General features: G+C 45.5%; 2 protein-coding genes across 2 annotated transcripts; one reads left to right on the top strand and one right to left on the bottom strand.

Annotated features, from left to right (window-relative positions):
* The first annotated feature begins 1203 nt into the window (after positions 1 to 1203).
* LOC103696590 (histone H2A) lies at positions 1204 to 1969 on the top strand. Its single transcript, XM_026801117.3, has 2 exons — positions 1204 to 1443; positions 1538 to 1969. The coding sequence occupies exons 1-2, from the start codon at positions 1234 to 1236 to the stop codon at positions 1769 to 1771; spliced, it is 444 nt and encodes a 147-aa protein (XP_026656918.2). The 5' UTR covers positions 1204 to 1233; the 3' UTR covers positions 1772 to 1969.
* Positions 1970 to 17756: 15787 nt separating this feature from the next.
* On the bottom strand, positions 17757 to 18485 carry LOC103696582 (histone H2B.11-like). The gene has a single exon (XM_008778257.5). It carries the CDS (start codon positions 18384 to 18386, stop codon positions 17922 to 17924), a length of 465 nt encoding a protein of 154 aa, XP_008776479.2. The 5' UTR covers positions 18387 to 18485; the 3' UTR covers positions 17757 to 17921.
* Positions 18486 to 20064: the final 1579 nt, after the last annotated feature.

Raw genomic sequence — 20064 nt, 5'->3', positions numbered from 1 at the left:
GTTGATACAGCAATGGAGTTTCTCTATGCGGTTGTCAACAAGGACCAGATTACTAGGCCATTGATGCACTAGGGAGCTCTTATGGTACATACATACATACATACATACATTCATACATACATACATTCATACAAGCATGTATGTATGTATGTACACATATACAACTATCTTGAGACTCTTCCATACTTAGCTTAGCTTGCGCATTGGAAGCACATATTATCCTACGATATCTGTCTCCTGCTAAAAAAAATGTTATTAACCATTCTAACAATTATAACAACCATTATTTAACACAAAATAGTTTTTAAAGTTTTTATATTAAAACAATTATTAAAATAGTGTCCTTTAGTATGAGGAAAATAACATACAATAACAGAAAAATAATAATAATATTCTTTTGTCTTTTTATTGAGAAAAATAGTATGCTTTATAGCAAAAAATCATTTTGTAAAGCACTTTGAAAAAAATTAAAATTTAAAAATAATGTTATTTTATTTAGAAATACAACGAAAAAACAATAAATATTATTTATGTTACAACAATCCGTTATAAGAGAAAATGATAATCAAAAATAACTTTTACTATATTTTTTTCCGCTTTACTTATCTTCATAATATGATGGAGGTCGCCAAACCATTATATAAACGGTTATAAGGCCATTATCTAAAACAGCAAAAGCCAGTAGCCCGTAAAGCTTTCCCATGTCACGTTGTTTTCATGGTCTGGACGGAGATGGACGGCCAAGATATCGCCATCTGCTGCGGCTTCTTCTTTCCCACGACTAATGGCAGGGATTGTCGTCAGAATAAAATATTTGCCACTTGGACCGCCTCCGCGAATTTTCCTTCTCCTCATCATGCAACATCATACCGCATGAGACGACCACGCATCGAAACAAACCATTCGAGGTCCCGAATCCGCGTCCAATCGGATGACAGGGTCCCACACGGCAAGGTTGCCCATTGGTTAGAGGCGAGAATTGTCGACTTGATTGTCATGATGTATTTCTACCTAGTATTCTAATTACAGAAACTTAAAACCCTCACCGGATTGGTCGAATCCCGACCGCCACGGATCGCCATCCAAGATACTCTCAGCCGTGGATCAGAAGCGAATCCAACGGCCAATATTACCCGATCCGGAAGAGGAGACCTCCCTCCACTTTGATATATAAAAGGAGCCTCATCCTCCGGCTGGTACCTCCCAACTGCTAATTTCCAAGGAGAGAGAGAGATGGAGACCGGGGGGAAGGTTAAGAAGGGCGCAGGCGGCCGGAGGGGCGGAGGCCCAAAGAAGAAGCCGGTATCCCGGTCGGTCAAGGCCGGCCTCCAGTTCCCGGTCGGCCGGATCGGTCGTTACCTCAAGAAGGGCCGCTACTCCCAGCGCGTCGGCACCGGCGCGCCCGTCTACCTCGCCGCCGTCCTCGAGTACCTCGCCGCCGAGGTAATTCTTTATGCATTTTGCGGTTCGCTCTTATTACGATGCTAGATCTGGAGTCGCCTGACGTTCTATTCCGTTTGCGATGTGGGATTAATAGGTTCTGGAGTTGGCCGGGAACGCGGCGCGGGACAACAAGAAAAACCGGATCATCCCGAGGCACGTGCTTCTGGCGGTGAGGAACGACGAGGAGCTGGGCAAGCTTCTCGCCGGGGTGACCATCGCCCATGGCGGGGTTCTGCCCAACATCAACCCGGTGCTTCTCCCGAAGAAGACGGCGAGCAAGGAGCCCAAGTCGCCCTCTAAGGCTACCAAGTCCCCCAAGAAAGCTTAATAGCTAATCACTCGTGTGTTGCTATTCCAACTTTCGTATTTCTGTTTGAAATTCCGTGGATCTTTTTTAGACGGTTTTCTTCTTTCGTTTGTATCGGAGGGGGTGTAAGGAGGAGGGAACGAAACTGGAAAAAAAGGATTTGTATCAATCGTCTTTCCTTGCAGGAAATGTTAAGAATGGTGCTTTTACTGTGGGCGATACCTTTTTTTTTTGTTTTTTGGGGCCTGGAATCAATCAATTGTAGCTTTCCTAGTTCCTTGTTGATGTCTGATGCCCTAATTTATGGAGAAATATTGTACCAGAATGGCTACTTTCGTCACATTATACGGGAATGGATATCAATTTCAGGCCATTTTCTTTCTCGCAACCCGTGTTTTCACTTGATGAGCTACGACTTTGAGTATAGCAAGCGGAAGGTATTTGATTTGTTTGTCTGCCCTCGCCATTTTGATGTTATCTTTTGCTTCCTAAAGGAGGCTGGGGATCTTTGACCATTCGCTTAGAGGATGTCTTTCAGGCCCGGTATATGTTTCGGATCTATTTTTGAAGAAATTTTTTTGGACTTGTTGTGTACTCATTGTGTACTTGCTCATTATTTTTTGAGAAATTTTTTTGGACTTGTGTACTTATTATGTACTTGCTTATTATTTTGTCCCTTGACTTGGTAGGCCATGCTCATGCGAGATTAGGTGTTAAAAAAATTGATTTTGAACATAGAGGGGAATCACCCAGATTTTAATGACAATTGTATATCGTGTTGTTGATATTTTTTTTGTTAGGTCATCGCATAATATGGTGTGAAGAGGAATCTCGAATGGGAATTGTGAACTGTTTGATTAGCGTTGACGGTGGTGGATGCCTTGAATGTGGATTAGGTATATAATGACTTAAAGAGTGTTGCATACTTGCATTGAATTCTTGTTTGATGTGTTTGAATTCATATTCACATAGTAAACATGACTTAGCTATATAACATGATGCGAGCGACTTGACTCCTGCGAGTTACTTGGGTTATACATTTTATGTTTTCTTTATATTTTTCTATGCTCTGTTTTCTGTTGTCTAGTCCCTGATTCTGGATGCAGTCTTGGGTCTCATGCTTGTAGTGCTGTAATTTTACAATCATGAATTCAAATCCACTTGTGCAAATTTGCATTCATCCAAGCCACTGATGTTTGTATAGTTTGCGATCTAGGAACTCTGAAAAATTGATTTGCGTGTTATTTGTTGCTGATATTTGTTTTGCTTGTACCTTAAGAAAATTTGACCATGGTTTTTTTTATCTCAAATAATGAAATTTACCTTAAAATAGCATGGCGAAATCTACTTAGGATCCAGGCAAAAGAAATATTAATTTGTTTAGCCCTAAAGCAATGCTCCTTGTGATAAATATCAATTACATACATGGCAGCATTTGGATGGGAGATGAGAGGTAAAGCATGCAGGTTAATTCAAGCTTTCTGATTTTGTTATATTTCTCTTGTTTGATGGATAATGTTATTTGTTTACGATGTTGTTCCTAACGTTGGTAGTTCATAGTACAGGAGATAATTGGTTTCTGAAAAGAAAGATGTTTTATGGCTTCTTTGTCATATAAGTAGTCTTCTGCTTCACTTTGTGGGCTAGTTGTTATTGTACAATGATGTTGTCTTGCTTGCAATCTTTGGAATTTCTGTTGCCATATTGGTTGCTTGTTGAACTCTGATCCGATTTTTTTTCTTTAACCTGCTTGCTAGGAAAAGGTGGTGGATGCTGGCGACAAATGTTATTCATTATAATAACCCACAAAAATGATTGCCATCATGCCATGAGTTTTCAGCGACGACTTGCGTGTTCGAAAATGCCTTCTTTCCTTCTATCCAGAATTTTCAACTATCAGAAAGTCTTCAAATATTGACTTGGTGTTATAAAAATCTTCTGCGAACCATTCAATATGCCTAGGATGTGGATGAATAGCATAGATTCTTTTTGTGGCATCACTTTTCACGTCACAAATTACAAAGCTTTCCCCTCCTAATCCTGTGAAGTTTTACCATTTTATGCAAGCTAATTTGTGCCTCATAAATACAAGCAGGGAACAAGTAATATATGGTCTGCATTAAAAGGAACCAAGGTGCCTTTGCTTATGCTTCATGTTGTAAAGACTAGCCTCCGTTTCCTGGTCGGCTGGATTGGCCGCTACCTCAAGAAGGGCTGTTGCTTCCAGCATTTACGAATTCCTTCTTAGATGGTGGTATATCTAGAGTCCCCTGATGTTTTATTTTTGGTAAAGCGGTTTTGTAACAATCCAAGATTTTATCCAAAATAGCTAACCGAAAGGTATTATTTAAGCTTCTTGATTCTGTATAAATATTCAAAATCTATCCAGCAAATAACTGATGAAGAGCTCGGATCACTGCAAGGCACATGTAGCTGGTCATTGTCACGCTCCGGATCCGGATCCGTGACACGGCCGTGCTATTGCCGACTATCGCCCACAGTAGCACGCAGCCTCATACAGGGGTAACAGGTAGCCAAAAAGAATTCATCCTTATATATATATTAAAAGTTTGCAGTACAACCTTCAAGTTTGAAACCAAAAATACAGAACTTCTATACTATTCAAATGTACAGAAGTATATAAGCTTCTCCAAAAATACGAAGCTCTGTAACAAAATAAAAACATATCTGATGGCGATCACTGGTGAGGATCTGAAAGAAAACGAAACATAAACAGATGTGAGCTACACGGCTCAGTAAGTAATCCTGCATAATCCTACCGGATCAACCAGTAGACTAAACATGTAAATCAGGGTTTTGAGAAGCTGACATGCATATTTATCTAATAATCATCCTGGCATAATAAGTATGCAATTTAAACAAAGCAGTAGTGCAAATCACAAAATTTTCATATTATATGCATATGAAACCGTGCCCCCCGGCATGCCGTGGTCCTTTTACTCTCGGATGCTACTGCGAAGTCAGACTCGGCCACTGGCGGGGCCAGCTCAGTTACTATTCAGCCACTGGCGGGGCAAGCTCAGTTACTATTCAGCCACTGGCGGGGCAGGCCCAATTCCAATTCAGCCACTGGCGGGGCAGGCTCAGTTACTATTCAGCCACTGGCGGGGCAGCTCAGTTACTATTCAGCCACTGGCGGGGCAGCTCAGTTACTATTCAGCCACTAGCGGCTCAGTCATTCTCAGTAGCATCTTTGAGCCCATTATAGTGCCTCTGGGCTAGCTAAGACTTTATAAACTTACATGCATGATTATAATATCAGTATCATCATGTTGCATACATAGCCATAGCTTCTGGGATCATTAAAGTTACTTATGCATTGTAACATATCATGTATGAAACATATATACTTAAAATAAATGCTTAGGAAACATTAATAACATAACATGATCCATAACAGGATTAGGACAGGTTACTTACAGTGATTCGTTTTCTCCCAAGTTTCTTACGTCCTGGTGACGGATCCTGAGTCACCTAAAATCACATTATAATGAGCATATTATTTCCTTTTACTTGTTTGGATTCTACCCGAAATTTAGCCCAAGTCTAATGTGTTCATATTGGAGCCTTGATTGGGTCCATATGGTTTAATTGGCCTTCTAATTGGTCATTAGGCTTAATCCCAAGTTTAATTTGGGTTTAATTTTGGTTAAATTTATAGTCTGGCTTGTCCAGACTTAGCCCAATTTGATTGGGCTCGGGTTTAGTCAAATTTGGCTAAACCCTTTCCCCTTTTTTTTTTTTTCTCTTTTTCTTTTTCTTTTTCTTTTTCTTTTTCTTTTTCTTTGGGCTTAACGGGTTGCGGGTTCGGATTCGGATCCGACCCGCGAACCCGTTATCAGGGTTTTTCTCCCCCCTTCCAGAGGCTTCCGCCTCTTCATCTCCCGCTCACCTCTCTCTCCTCTCTTTTCTCCTTCGTCTCCACCGAAGCTCATGCCTCCCGGCCCTCTCCTCCGGCTAGATCTGCGGCCTTCCCCCCCTCTCGGTCACTCCCTCTCTTTTCCTCTCTCTCTCTCTCTCTTTCTTTCTTCCCTTCTCCCGATCTCTCTTTTCCTTCCCCCTTTCTTCTCCTGCGAAGGGAGGAAGGTGCTCTCCGGAGGGGCCGAGCCACGGCCGGCGGTACCTGCGGCCGATGCCCGAGGCCGAGCCCACGGCGTCCCCGGCTGAGCCCGTGGTCGGAGCCGACGGCTCCCTCGTTCCCACTATGGTGGGGAAAGAAACCCACCACCGCAACCATGGCTGCGGTCGAACTCGCCGCGACCAAGGAAGGTGGCGGTCGAGCTCACCGTGCCCGAGGGAGGGGAGGAAGGGCCTCCGGCCGTCGATGCTGCGACCACGACTGCGGCCAAGGTCACCGCGCCGGATCCACGGTCGAAACACCGGTAGGCTCCCCTCTTCTTTTTCTTCTTTTCTTTCTTTTTTTTCTTTTTCTTTTCTTTGGTCCTTCCCTCCGGCACCACCACCTCTTGCCGGAGAGGAGGCGGTGGTCCGTCCGGGGCTGGCGGCCTTGTGGCCACGCCGGTTGCCGGCTCGGCCTGACCGGCGGCCCGGGGCTGCCCCCCGAGCCCTAGGGTAGCCGCAGCCGAGGCTGCGGTGCCCTGCAGGCGGCTCGGCCCGAGTGGTCATCGGGCCTGGTCTTGGGCCGCGACCATTCTCAGGCCGGTCCGAGGTCTATGGGTCCGGCCCGTGACCCTTTTCCCTTCTGCCGGTCTCCTCCTCTCTGTTTCATGGTTGAAACAGAGGGGAGAATCCTCCACAGAGGGTTTCTCCATGCTTTAACATTTTATTAACAGGGGGTCCATACCTGGTTTTAGCCGGGTGTAGTCGGGCAGTGCTTCCTCCCTGGTAGTCCCCCCTTTCTCAGAGCTTCAGGGCTCCTTGGCCTTAGGCTCCAGGGCTTCGGCTCTCTCTCTTGTTCAAAGTTTAGGGAGTCTGTGATTTGGGGTTGCCGGCAGAGGCTTAAATATTTGTTTAGAGGATGAAACCCCCCTCTGAGAGGTCCCATCCTCTCCTTTCCTCCATACTTCGGGACTGGCTGCCGCCCCCCCTTGTCTCCGGCGCGCCGGCATCGGCTGCCAGCAGGGGGTGCGGTAACCCCTCCCTGTCGGTCTTATCCCTTCGTTTTTTTTTTATTCCTGATAATAATTATGCTGGCTACAGTGAAATTTGGGCCCAACCCTTAACTGGGCCTATTTCTTATTGGGCCTAGTAGGTTGTGGGCCCGGACATTACATCCTTCCCCCCTTAAATAAATTTCGTCCTCGAAATTAAACATACCTCGGTTCTCGAAGAGCTGAGGGTAGCGTTGTCGCATCTCTTCCTCCAATTCCCAGGTAGCTTCCCTTTCAGTGTGGTTGGTCCACTGGACTTTAACGTAGGAAATGGTGCGCCTTCGGAGAATTTGCTCTTTTCTGTCTATGATGCGCAGGGGAGCCTCCTCATAGGTTAAATCTTTATTTAATTGCAGAGGCTCATGTGGTACCACATGGCTGGGATCCGGAACGTACCTTCGTAACAAAGAGACGTGAAAGACGTTGTATACGCCTGATTGCTCTGAAGGTAGGGCCAATTTGTAGGCAACTTTGCCTATTCTAGCAAGAACCTCAAATGGGCCAATGTAGCGAGGACTTAATTTGCCGTGTCTTCCGAATCGGGTAATACCCTTTGATGGTGAAATTTTTAGGAAGACAAAGTTCCCCTCCAAAAATTCCAAGGCCCTTCTTCCTCTGTCAGCCCATCTTTTCTGTCTATCCTGGGCAGCCTGAAGCCTTTGCTTAATTAGTAGTACCTTGTCTCTGGTGTGCTGGGCCAGTTCGGGGCCTAGCATTTTCCGCTCCCCGACATCATCCCAGTGTAAGGGGGATCGGCATCTTCTCCCATAGAGAGCTTCGTATGGGGCCATCTGGATACTGGAATGGTAGCTATTGTTATAAGCAAATTCCACCAGTGGTATGTGACTATCCCAGTTTCCACCTAGGTCCACAGTGCAAGCCCTCAGCATGTCTTCCAGAGTTTGGATTGTCCGCTCTGACTGGCCGTCAGTCTGGGGGTGGTATGCTGTACTGAGCCTCAGTCCGGTACCCATGGCCTTCTGAAAGCTTTCCCAGAATCTGGACACGAATCGGGGGTCACGATCAGAAATGATACTCACTGGTACTCCGTGTAGGCGTACAATCTCATCGATGTATAATTGGGCCAGCTTGTCTAAAGGAGTACCAATTCTGAATGGCAGAAAATGAGCTGATTTTGTAAGGCGATCAACAATCACCCACACTGCATCATTCTTTCTCACCGTTTTGGGGAGTCCTGTAACAAAATCCATCGTGATGTGCTCCCACTTTTATTCAGGAATTTCTATTGGTTCCAGCAACCCTGTTGGCCTCTGGTGCTCTGCTTTTACTAGCTGACAGGTCAAGCATCGGGCCACAAACTCAGCTATTTCTCTCTTCATCCCCTTCCACCAGTAATGTTTCCGAAGGTCCCGGTACATTTTAGTACTGCCTGGATGAATAGAGAAACAGGATTGGTGGGCTTCTTCCATGATTTCCCTTTTTAGGTCAACATTTGCCGGTACACACAGTCGGTGGCCAAACCTTAGAGTGCCATCTGGGTGCATTTGGAGTTCGGGTCGCAACCCTTTCTCCACTTCATCCTTGAGCTGGCAAATGTGCTCATCAGACTGCTGGGCAACCTTTATTCTATCGATCAAGGTTGGTTGTATACTCAAAGCGGCCAGCAAAATTTTTGTAGTTTGGGTAACCACCTCAACCTGCATTTTATCGAGATCCTTCTGAATCTGTGGTTGAGTGGTGAGTAAAGCGGCGGAGCTTATAACTGACTTTCTGCTTAGGGCATCCGCCACCACGTTGGCCTTTCCTGGGTGGTATTTAATACTCAGGTCATAATCCTTCAAGAGTTCCAACCACCTTCTTTGCCTCATATTCAATTCCTTCTGGGTGAATATATACTTCAGGCTCTTGTGGTCGGTGTACACATCACAGTGTTCGCCATACAAATAATGTCTCCAAAGTTTCAAGGCGAACACTACTGCGGCCAACTCTAGGTCATGTGTCGGGTAGTTCTGTTCATAGGGTTTCAGCTGTCTCGAGGCATAGGCTACCACCTTGCCATCTTGCATCAGCACACAGCCTAGCCCATTCTTGGAAGCATCACTGTAGATGGTAAATTCTCCAGTTAAGGACGGTAATGTCAAAATTGGGGCAGAAACTAACCTTTGTTTAAGCTCCTGGAAGCTCCTCTCACACTTGCCGTCCCAGATAAACTTGGCCCGTTTCTTAGTCAACTGGGTCAAGGGGGTAGCTATTTTGGAGAACCCTTCCGCAAATCGCCGGTAATACCCGGCTAATCCCAAAAAGCTTCTTATTTCCTTGGCGTTGGTGGGACGAGGCCAATCCACCACCGCTTCTATCTTCTTGGGGTCCACTGACACTCCTTCCTTGGAGATTATATGGCCGAGGAACGCCACACTGTCCAGCCAGAACTCACATTTGTTCAGCTTGGCGTACAGCCTCTTCTCTCGAAGGATTTGTAGCACCACCCTCAAATGGTCTTCATGTTCCTTCCGGCTCTTTGAGTATATCAAAATGTCATCGATACAAACTATCACGAACTGATCCAAATATTGTTTAAAGACTCTGTTCATCAAGTCCATAAATGCAGCCGGGGCATTGGTCAGTCCAAAAGGCATAACCAGAAATTCATAATGCCCATACCTGGTTCGAAATGCAGTTTTTGGCACATCCTCAGATTTGATCTTCAGCTGATGGTAGCCTGACCTCAAATCTATCTTGGAGAAGACTTGGGCGCCTTGCAGCCGATCAAACAGGTCATCGATCCGAGGTAGGGGATATTTGTTCTTTATGGTTATCTTGTTCAATTCCCGATAATCGATGCATAGCCGCATACTCCCGTCTTTCTTTTTCACAAATAGGACAGGAGCTCCCCATGGCGACGCACTGGGCTGGATGAACTTTTTATCCAGGAGTTCTTGTAGTTGTACCTTCAATTCTCTTAACTCAGCAGGGGCCATCCGGTAAGGAGCCTTGGAGACTGGCCCCTCTCCTGGTGCGAGGTCGATTGTGAATTCGATCTCTCGGTCTGGGGGTAATCCTGGTAATTCCTCCAGGAAGACATCCGGATATTCTCTGACTACTGGAATATCTTCCAGTTTGGTCTCTTTCTGGGTATCCATTACACAGGCCAGATAGGCCATACACCCTTTTCTCACAGCCTTTCCAGCTTTCAAGGCAGAAATAAAGTGTAGTGTAGGAGCATCTTGAAGGGGTATATCGCCCTGAAAGAAAAATTCTTGCTCCCCAGGTATCCGAAATACCACCCTCTTGTGGTAACAATCAATGTGGGCGTGATACTGTGACATCCAGTCCATGCCCAAGATAATATCAAAGTCTTGCATGTCAAGCTGTAAAAGATTTGTCTCTAATTCTTTTTCCCCTATCTGAATTATGCAATCTTTATATTTAGTGTCAACAATTGCGGTTTTCTGAAGGGGTGTAGCAACATGCCATGGTTTCACTAATTTCTCAGATGTGCTATGTAATTGTCTGGAAAAGCTAATCGACACGAAAGAATGCGTAGAACCAGAATCAAATAGAATGAGGGCAGGAACCAAGTTGACCAGAAGTGTACCTGTCACCACTTGATCGCTAGCACTGGCATCCTGTCGAGTCAGTGCGAAAACCCGAGGGTTACCCCTCGATCTCTGGTCCTCTGGTGCAGTATGTCTGGGTTCGTCCTTCTTTCGGCTAGGGCAGTTGCGGGCGATGTGTCCTGTCTGCCCGCAAGAATAACAAGCTCCGGTCTTCTTCATGCAGGTACCCCTGTGGTTTCCGCCACAGGTGGGGCAGCCTCTGCTCTGTCTCTTCTTGGGCACAGACCCCTTGCTGCCTCCAGCCCCACTACTCGGTGCTCCTGATGACCGGGTCCTCTTCAGGTCCTCCCTCTCTCTCCCGGACCGTATCATGTCAGCCTCAACCTTCAAGGCTCGGTCCAGTACATCTTTGTAGCTTGAGAATAAATGGGAGGATATTCGGGACCGAATCCCGTACCTCAATCCCTGCTCAAACCGGTTCACCTTACTTCTCTCATCCTCCATGAACTGGGGGCAAAATCGTCCCAGTTCGTTAAATTTATTGGCGTACTCCAGAACGGACATCTGGTCAGTCTGGGTTAGTGTCAAAAACTCATTCTGCTTCGCTAGGTGCACTGAGTCCGGAAAGTATTGATTGTAAAACATCCTCTTAAAGTCCCTCCAGGTGAGTCTGTCAATGGCATAAGCCGTCTCCATGGCCGTCCACTAGTATTCGGCGTTTTCTGTCAGCACAGAGGTCGCCAGCCGGACTGTCACCTCATCAGGAAAGTGGAGGGCTCGGAACATCTTTTCTATCTCCCGGATCCATGTTTCAGCCGCCATAGGGTCAGACCCACCCTCAAAGGTCGGGGGGTTCAGTCGGCGGAACCTCTCATAGCAGGAGTCTGCTGATGGCATAGCGGCCAACTGCATCATCTGCTGCTGTTGCAGCACTTGCGCCATAAGCCGATACACTCCGGCTAGGCCTGCCTGACCTGTTGCAGACCGTGGAGTATCCGGGGAAACTGACCGCTCGCTGGGCTCCGGGGAGGGTGGTCTCCGGTCGTCATCCATATCTTCCTAATGATCACCTAGCAGTCAAAAATTTTTAAAGTGAGGTTATGATAAACTAGCATATTATAACATTTTCTATGACGGTGACATTCTTAACTACCCTTTTCCTTAGGCATTTTATGGTTATTCTATTGTTTAACCTAAGGCTCTGATACCACTAGATGTCACGCCCCGGATCCGGATCCGTGACACGGCCGTGCTATTGCCGACTATCGCCCACAGTAGCACGCAGCCTCATACAGGGGTAACAGGTAGCCAAAAAGGATTCATCCTTATATATATATTAAAAGTTTGCAGTACAACCTTCAAGTTTGAAACCAAAAATACAGAACTTCTATGCTATTCAAATGTACAGAAGTATATAAGCTTCTCCAAAAATACGAAGCTCTGTAACAAAATAAAAACATATCTGATGGCGATCACTGGTGAGGATCTGAAAGAAAACGAAACATAAACAGATGTGAGCTACACGGCTCAGTAAGTAATCCTGCATAATCCTACCGGATCAACCAGTAGACTAAACATGTAAATCAGGGTTTTGAGAAGCTGACATGCATGTTTATCTAATAATCATCCTGGCATAATAAGTATGCAATTTAAACAAAGCAGTAGTGCAAATCACAAAATTTTCATATTATATGCATATGAAACCGTGCCCCTCGGCATGCCGTGGTCCTTTTACTCTCGGATGCTACTGCGAAGTCAGACTCGGCCACTGGCGGGGCCAGCTCAGTTACTATTCAGCCACTGGCGGGGCAAGCTCAGTTACTATTCAGCCACTGGCGGGGCAGGCCCAATTCCAATTCAGCCACTGGCGGGGCAGGCTCAGTTACTATTCAGCCACTGGCATATCATGTATGAAACATATGTACTTAAAATAAATGCTTAGGAAACATTAATAACATAACATGATCCATAACAGGATTAGGACAGGTTACTTACAGTGATTCGTTTTCTTCCAAGTTTCTTACGTCCTGGTGACGGATCCTGAGTCACCTAAAATCACATTATAATGAGCATATTATTTCCTTTTACTTGTTTGGATTCTACCCGAAATTTAGCCCAAGTCTAATGTATTCATATTGGAGCCTTGATTGGGTCCATATGGTTTAATTGGCCTTCTAATTGGTCATTAGGCTTAATCCCAAGTTTAATTTGGGTTTAATTTTGGTTAAATTTATAGTCTGGCTTGTCCAGACTTAGCCCAATTTGATTGGGCTCGGGTTTAGTCAAATTTGGCTAAACCCTTTCCCCTTTTTTTTTCTCTTTTTCTTTTTCTTTTTCTTTTTCTTTTTCTTTTTCTTTGGGCTTAACGGGTTGCGGGTTCGGATTCGGATCCGACCCGCGAACCCGTTATCAGGGTTTTTCTCCCCCCTTCCAGAGGCTTCCGCCTCTTCATCTCCCGCTCTCCTCTCTCTCCTCTCTTTTCTCCTTCGTCTCCACCGAAGCCCATGCCTCCCGGCCCTCTCCTCCGGCTAGATCTGTGGCCTTCCCCCCCTCTCGGTCACTCCCTCTCTTTTCCTCTCTCTCTCTCTCTCTTTCTTTCTTCCCTTCTCCCGATCTCTCTTTTCCTTCCCCCTTTCTTCTCCTGCGAAGGGAGGAAGGTGCTCTCCGGAGGGGCCGAGCCACGGCCGGCGGTACCTGCGGCCGATGCCCGAGGCCGAGCCCACGGCGTCCCCGGCTGAGCCCGTGGTCGGAGCCGACGGCTCCCTCGTTCCCACTATGGTGGGGAAAGAAACCCACCACCGCAACCATGGCTGCGGTCGAACTCGCCGCGACCAAGGAAGGTGGCGGTCGAGCTCACCGTGCCCGAGGGAGGGGAGGAAGGGCCTCCGACCGTCGATGCTGCGACCACGACTGCGGCCAAGGTCACCGCGCCGGATCCACGGTCGAAACACCGGTAGGCTCCCCTCTTCTTTTTCTTCTTTTCTTTCTTTTTTTTCTTTTTCTTTTCTTTGGTCCTTCCCTCCGGCACCACCACCTCTTGCCGGAGAGGAGGCGGTGGTCCGTCCGGGGCTGGCGGCCTTGTGGCCACGCCGGTTGCCGGCTCGGCCTGACCGGCGGCCCGGGGCTGCCCCTCGAGCCCTAGGGTAGCCGCAGCCGAGGCTGCGGTGCCCTGCAGGCGGCTCGGCCCGAGTGGTCATCGGGCCTGGTCTTGGGCCGCGGCCATTCTTAGGCCGGTCCGAGGTCTATGGGTCCGGCCCGTGACCCTTTTCCCTTCTGCCGGTCTCCTCCTCTCTGTTTCATGGTTGAAACAGAGGGGAGAATCCTCCACAGAGGGTTTCTCCATGCTTTAACATTTTATTAACAGGGGGTCCATACCTGGTTTTAGCCGGGTGTAGTCGGGCAGTGCTTCCTCCCTGGTAGTCCCCCCTTTCTCAGAGCTTCAGGGCTCCTTGGCCTTAGGCTCCAGGGCTTCGGCTCTCTCTCTCGTTCAAAGTTTAGGGAGTCTGTGATTTGGGGTTGCCGGCAGAGGCTTAAATATTTGTTTAGAGGATGAAACCCCCCTCTGAGAGGTCCCATCCTCTCCTTTCCTCCATACTTCGGGACTGGCCGCCGCCCCCCCTTGTATCCGGCGCGCCGGCATCGGCTGCCAGCAGGGGGTGCGGTAACCCCTCCCTGTCGGTCTTATCCCTTCGTTTTTTTTTTTTTTTATTCCTGATAATAATTATGCTGGCTACAGTGAAATTTGGGCCCAACCCTTAACTGGGCCTATTTCTTATTGGGCCTAGTAGGTTGTGGGCCCGGACATTACAGTCATGAGGAATGGGTGTGGAGCTGGGAAAGCCAATTCTCCGGATGACCATCGCCCATGGAGGGGTGCTCCTCAACTTTAACTTGGTTCTTCTCCTGAAGAAGATGGAAAAGAAAGCAAGTCGCTCTCCAATGGCGGGAAGTCCCAAGAAAGCTTCGGAGCTGATGACACCCTGTTACTATTCCCATGTACTCTCAGTTCTACAAGTATTTCTTTGTTTGATGTAGGGGGAGGGTGCAAGGAGGGGAGATGACTGGGAAAAGGATCTCTATCGATTGCTTTTCCTTTCACGAAACATCAAATATGGTATCCTGTGTGGAAGCTAAGTTTTCTTTTATTTTTATTTTCATTTTTTTTTTGGTTGAAGTCTGTACTTTGGGATCCATGTTGTGACTTGTTTTTGTTGGCTAATTTATGAAATCAATTTTAATTTTGAAAAGCTGTTTTTAAAAGAGAGTGGCTTTGTGAAGATCGTACGGGCGTGTATTTGTTCCACATCTGTTATTCGCTGGATAGATTTTGAGTATTTATACAGGATTAAGAAATTCAAATAATACCTTCCGATTAGTTATTTTGGATGAGATCCTGAATTGTTATAGGCTTAATGTGGAAAGTTATGAGGGTGGAATTGGTCGAGCATTTTTATTACAAGAATGTTGGTTGACTCCATTAGGAGGGGAGCAGTGGAGGTTGTTAAATTGCTATAATCCTTTAGGATTGCTTCTGCTTTTGCTTCGCAAAAGGCCCATTTTCACATCACAACTAGAAATGCCTTTGCCTGTAATTCCTTAAAGTGTTACTGTCTTATGCAGCTAATATACTTGATAAATAAAAACGAAGAATGATTTGATTAGCTGCTTTTAAAGAGTCAAGGTGCCTTGCTTAAGCAACAAGTTGTTATCTAATTATCCAATATCCATGTTACCTTTTCTGGTATCTTAAGCAGAATAAAGTATGAATTTTTATCCTCTTGTTTCTTACGCTTATCTTCAAGGTCTAGTGAGGTATTCTTATCTCTGCTTTGATGGTTTAGAATCTTCTGTTCCATTAAGTGTTCTTTATTTATTATCAAGGCCTTTGTGAAGAAAAATTCGTAATTCCTTCACTAAATTTCTCATGCCTGTTGTATCATGTATACAAACCTCTATTTTTTCTGCTTTTGTGTAACCCTTTTACTAGTAATTGGATGTGCTCGGACCAGCATACCGTGAGCAGCGGACGGAAAAAAAAAATAAAGGAATGGCCATCTACCATAGATTTGCCCGTCATCTGCGGATATTTACGCCTGCACTTGCATTTGAAAGTATGGGCACGTTTTTCAACCAACCACTTTCAAATTAATGAGTGTACAATTACACTGGCCTTATCCGAGGATTTTTGTTTATAAAATTTAATTTACTTATCTACACATGGGACATGGGAGTCAACTGAAGGTCATGATCCAAATGGCACTGAGGTGGTAGCTTAGTAGAGCTGAACTTTACTTTTAACCAAGTGGTTTCGAGTTCGAAATGCATAAGCATCGGTTAAATTGTGGAGACCAAATGTTTTCTGCTTGGACACGTAGTCTAAAAGAGCTTATTGACCTGCTGATAGCCTCGATAATGCTAGGTCTGACGTACTCACACGGAGGATAAACGTATGGGAGCCCAATGGGATAATGAGCCGGGCCCATGGGTGGGGAGGATATGAGTAAAACCGGCTGGCGTGCCCAACTAGAGATGGGCATCGGGCCGTGCCGGGCCTGGCCCGACCCAGGCCCACCGGACCACAGACCAAACGGGCCGTGCCTAGCACGGCCCTAGGCCCGTGGGGTTGCGAGCCGTGCCAGGCACGAGACGGGCCGTGCCGGTCTGTTTTGTGGCTTTTTACCCATTTTGCCCCTCTCAACAGCCATAAAACAGCTAATTTGAGGGGTATTTTAGAGAAAAAATTGTAACGGGCCATGCCGTGCTTGGCCCACGAATTGTGCTAGCCCAGGCCCTTATGGGTCGTGTCGGGCTCGGCCCGCGGGCCAGAAATCCTTAACCCAGCCCGACCCCTTTTTATGAGCCGTGTGCCTGGCCATGGGCGGCCCGACCCAATGCACACCTCTATGCCCAACACACGGTCATTTCTGTCCGCATCAAACATTCTTCTGGCAGGATGGGGGCCCAGTGGGGCTGCTACGCGAGGGTGGGCTTATCTCTTCCTCTCCTTCCCTTTTTCCTAAGCAAAAAAAAAAATCATGATCCAAATTCCATCGAAGGTTCAACTCCTCAGCGATGAACTCCATTGAGAAGGCTTGCATGAACATCTTTTTTAAAAAAAATATTTAAAATTATATAAAACATATGTTATACTCTTAATAAAAAAATTATCTTATGTTATATAAAAACTTATATATATATATATAGTATTTAAATTTTTGGACATCGAACTTTTTAATATTCTATATTGATTTTTCTTTCACATGGCAATCTTATACCTAAAAAAAAAAATTTGAAAACTTTAATATGAAGTTTTTTTATTTTTTTTGGTACAACAGTAGCTCATGTCAATATAGCATGAGTGCTAGAAATAAGATGACATAAAAGTAGGGAGACAACATCAATCTCAATCCATAAAATCTCTTTCGAAACAAAAGAGGCAATTTAGTCTGCAGTTCTGTCTACCTCCTGAAACATATAAGCAATCTGGAGCGGATGGTAACCCGACACCAACTTTTGAATGTCCCCGAGTATGGGGTGGCTGTCTCTCTCGTGCTCCACATAACGAATCCACTCAATTACAGAGTTTTTTCTAATTTTTGTTGCCCCATTTTCTCGGCTTTTTGTTGCCTGGATGCCAATGAAATAGAATTTCTGGAGCTTCTGAGGTATCAACAAAACATGTCCTCGTGATGAAGCAAGGCCTTTTGAGCTGGCTATTGCTTGCGTTATGGTTTCGTGACAGAAACTGAGCTGCAAAGGAATTTCCATTTTGCAACAGTTAACCATCTCTTTTATTTGTTAAATTCTCATTCTTGTTCTTCGCCATGGCTCTGACTACCATAGCACAGAAGGTACGACAACGAGGAGGTATTGAAATACTACCTGTCTCTATCTTTCTTTTACTCGTCCATTTGATCACCAAATCATGAAACCGTTTCCATTCAACCAGTTTACGAAAGCTTTTATTTGGCGATAGTTAATACGATGCAAGCATCACCGGACAATTCAAACAAGCAACGAGATAAGACCCTCCCCCAAGTCTTAATAGAAACAAAGCCATCCACTCAAAAAAGTTAAAACCACCAATAGTCTTAATTTAGAAGGGATGCTGATATATCGGATCACAGATGTATGAGCAATAACCATCAGTTGCCCTCTTTCGAGATTATGGTCTATTCCCAAATTTAGGAAAGATTACTACCAAACATAAACGGATTCGATATTTCCCCTCAAATTGAAATTGCTGTCTCAAATATTCATCTGAAAAGAGGGAAAAATGCAATCCGCTCGCGCGAGAGAAATTTCTCGGAGGAAGAGGCGGCAAAACGAAAGTAAGAATAGGAAGAGCGAGAACCATGAAATCAACACGAAAAGCCCTTTTTTTTTAAAGCATTCACAGCACCACCTACATCCATCTCTCCACCACCGCCCATCAAACCCACAATAGAGAACTTAGAAAAAGATAGTCAAGAACAAACCCTAGAAACTACCAAACGAAAACCCTAACCCTAGAACACAAATTTAAGAGCTGGTGAACTTGGTGACGGCCTTAGTGCCCTCGGAGACGGCGTGCTTGGCGAGCTCGCCGGGGAGGACGAGGCGGACGGAGGTCTGGATCTCCCGGGAGGTGATGGTCGGCTTTTTGTTGTATCGGGCGAGCTTGGAAGCCTCCTGGGCGAGCTTCTCGAAGATGTCGTTGATGAAGGAGTTCATGATGCCCATGGCCTTGCTCGAGATCCCGATGTCCGGGTGGACCTGCTTCAACACCTTAAAGATGTAGATCTTGTAGGTCTCGCTCCCCTTCTTCGCCTTCTTCTTCTTCTTCTTGTCGCCGGCTCCGCCCTCCTTCGTCGGGAGACGCTTCTCCGCCTTGGGCTTCTTCTCGGCGGGCGCCTTCTCCGCGGGCGCCTTCTTCTCCTTCTCCTCCGCCGGCTTATCGGAGGCCGGCTTCTTCTCCGCGGGCTTCTTCTCCGCCCTGGGCGCCATCGGATATCGAAAGAGGGCTGAGGGGTACGAGAGAGCGAAAGGCAAGGCACCAAAAAATGAATCGGCGACAGAGGATCAGCGCGATGAAGGGTTTATATAGAGAGAAGAGAAGGATAATCATTGGACATTTGCGTTTGGTGCGGATTGTTGAGCTGGCCCTCCTGTAAACCGTTGGATCAGTCGAACGGCCGATATCCGATGAGGTTCTATCGAGCGAATCGGTGAACAGTAGTTTATAAGAAGCCCCCGAGGTTCGCTTTAATTACAGAAATGGCTCGACAGGATTTCGCGCATTCGGCCCCTCGTAATTAAAATAATAAAATAATACGAGTCTGTATTAGAGCTTCAACCCTACGAGAAAACGTTCAAAATCGAAGTGCAAATTTAATCCCGAGTGCACCGTGACAAATAGGGTTAGAAGGGAACGAAGACCTCCTTTCACGGGTTAGAATAATGATATGTGATCACCATTTCATAAGAAATAAGTCAAAAAAAACTTTGTTTACTTCGTCTCTAATCTTTGCATCAAGTCATTAGTTACGTGCGAGACCCACTAAACATTTCCAGAATTGCATTACTACGGCTAGAAAATAGAATTATCATTGCATGCAATTTTCTTTTGATTTGGCCTTTTATTGGGATCACATTATTTTTAGACAATATTACTACTGTCATTTAAAGAAAAAGATAATAGATTTGGTATTGCAGTATCTTAGAAACACCGCATGCATAAACTTCCATTCCTTACGTTCGCAATTTTCTCCTACATCAGAAATTGTGCATGAATCCATGCACTGCTGATTAATCTAATCCTCTGGAAAAAAATTAGCAACATGTAAAGTGCCGGTTGCAGAGGGATTGAGCAAGGATAATATTCTAAATGGCAGCCCCCCCATAGAGATAAAAAGGAGAAATTAAATGTGTTTGTCCCATGAAGCAAGAAAGAGTCGTCAACTCTAAAAATAACCAAGTCTTCTGTTTGAATAGACCATTTCTCCCATTCTCATAGACAGCAAACCACAATGAAAACATTTAGCCCCCTTATCTTTTCTTTCTAGTTAAAGAGATAATTGCAGTATTACGACATAAAGAAATAATAAAAGTGAGAGCAGCATAAGAAGCAGTCTGTAAACTAATAAAACAATGTTGAAGGAGAACTAAGGCATTAGTTGAAGGAGGGCAGCAACTGCAACCACAAAAACAGTAAGGCAACGAGCTATAAGCCTAGAACCCACGCAAGAAACAAAGAAAAGCATACACCAACAACGAAAAGGAGAAAGTCCCACAACCACATAAGAAGAGCCTTTGCAACAGGTAAAACATTCCACCAATCTAAAATCGCTGAGAAGAACCAAATATGCTTGATGATCAGCAGGAGAATAAGAGAGAACCTTCCATTATCCAAAGACCAGCTCGACGTGCAGAAGAAAAATAACTTTACCATAGAGCAACTCCGCAACGCCCTCCAAAGTATCCTTCTGCATAAAAGTTTTGTGCCGCCAGCTGATATTGCTAGGGAAGGAGCAAAGATACAAGACCAAGGATCAATAGAAGAGTATAAAGACAATGACACTCTCCTTAGGGAAGTCTTCTACCAAAAGGGGAAAAAAATGAAAGGTGCGTTTTATAAGAAGACCTGACACCGTATGCACATGAGTTAAAACATCTTCGAACTTCC

This window comes from Phoenix dactylifera, chromosome 14, assembly GCF_051530095.1.
Source record: "Phoenix dactylifera cultivar Ajwa chromosome 14, Ajwa_hap1_PhDact_Kaust_v1.1, whole genome shotgun sequence".
NCBI lineage: Eukaryota > Viridiplantae > Streptophyta > Magnoliopsida > Arecales > Arecaceae > Phoenix > Phoenix dactylifera.
The sequence above is the reverse complement of the archived record's forward strand: the minus strand, read 5'-3'. Positions and strand labels throughout refer to the sequence as shown.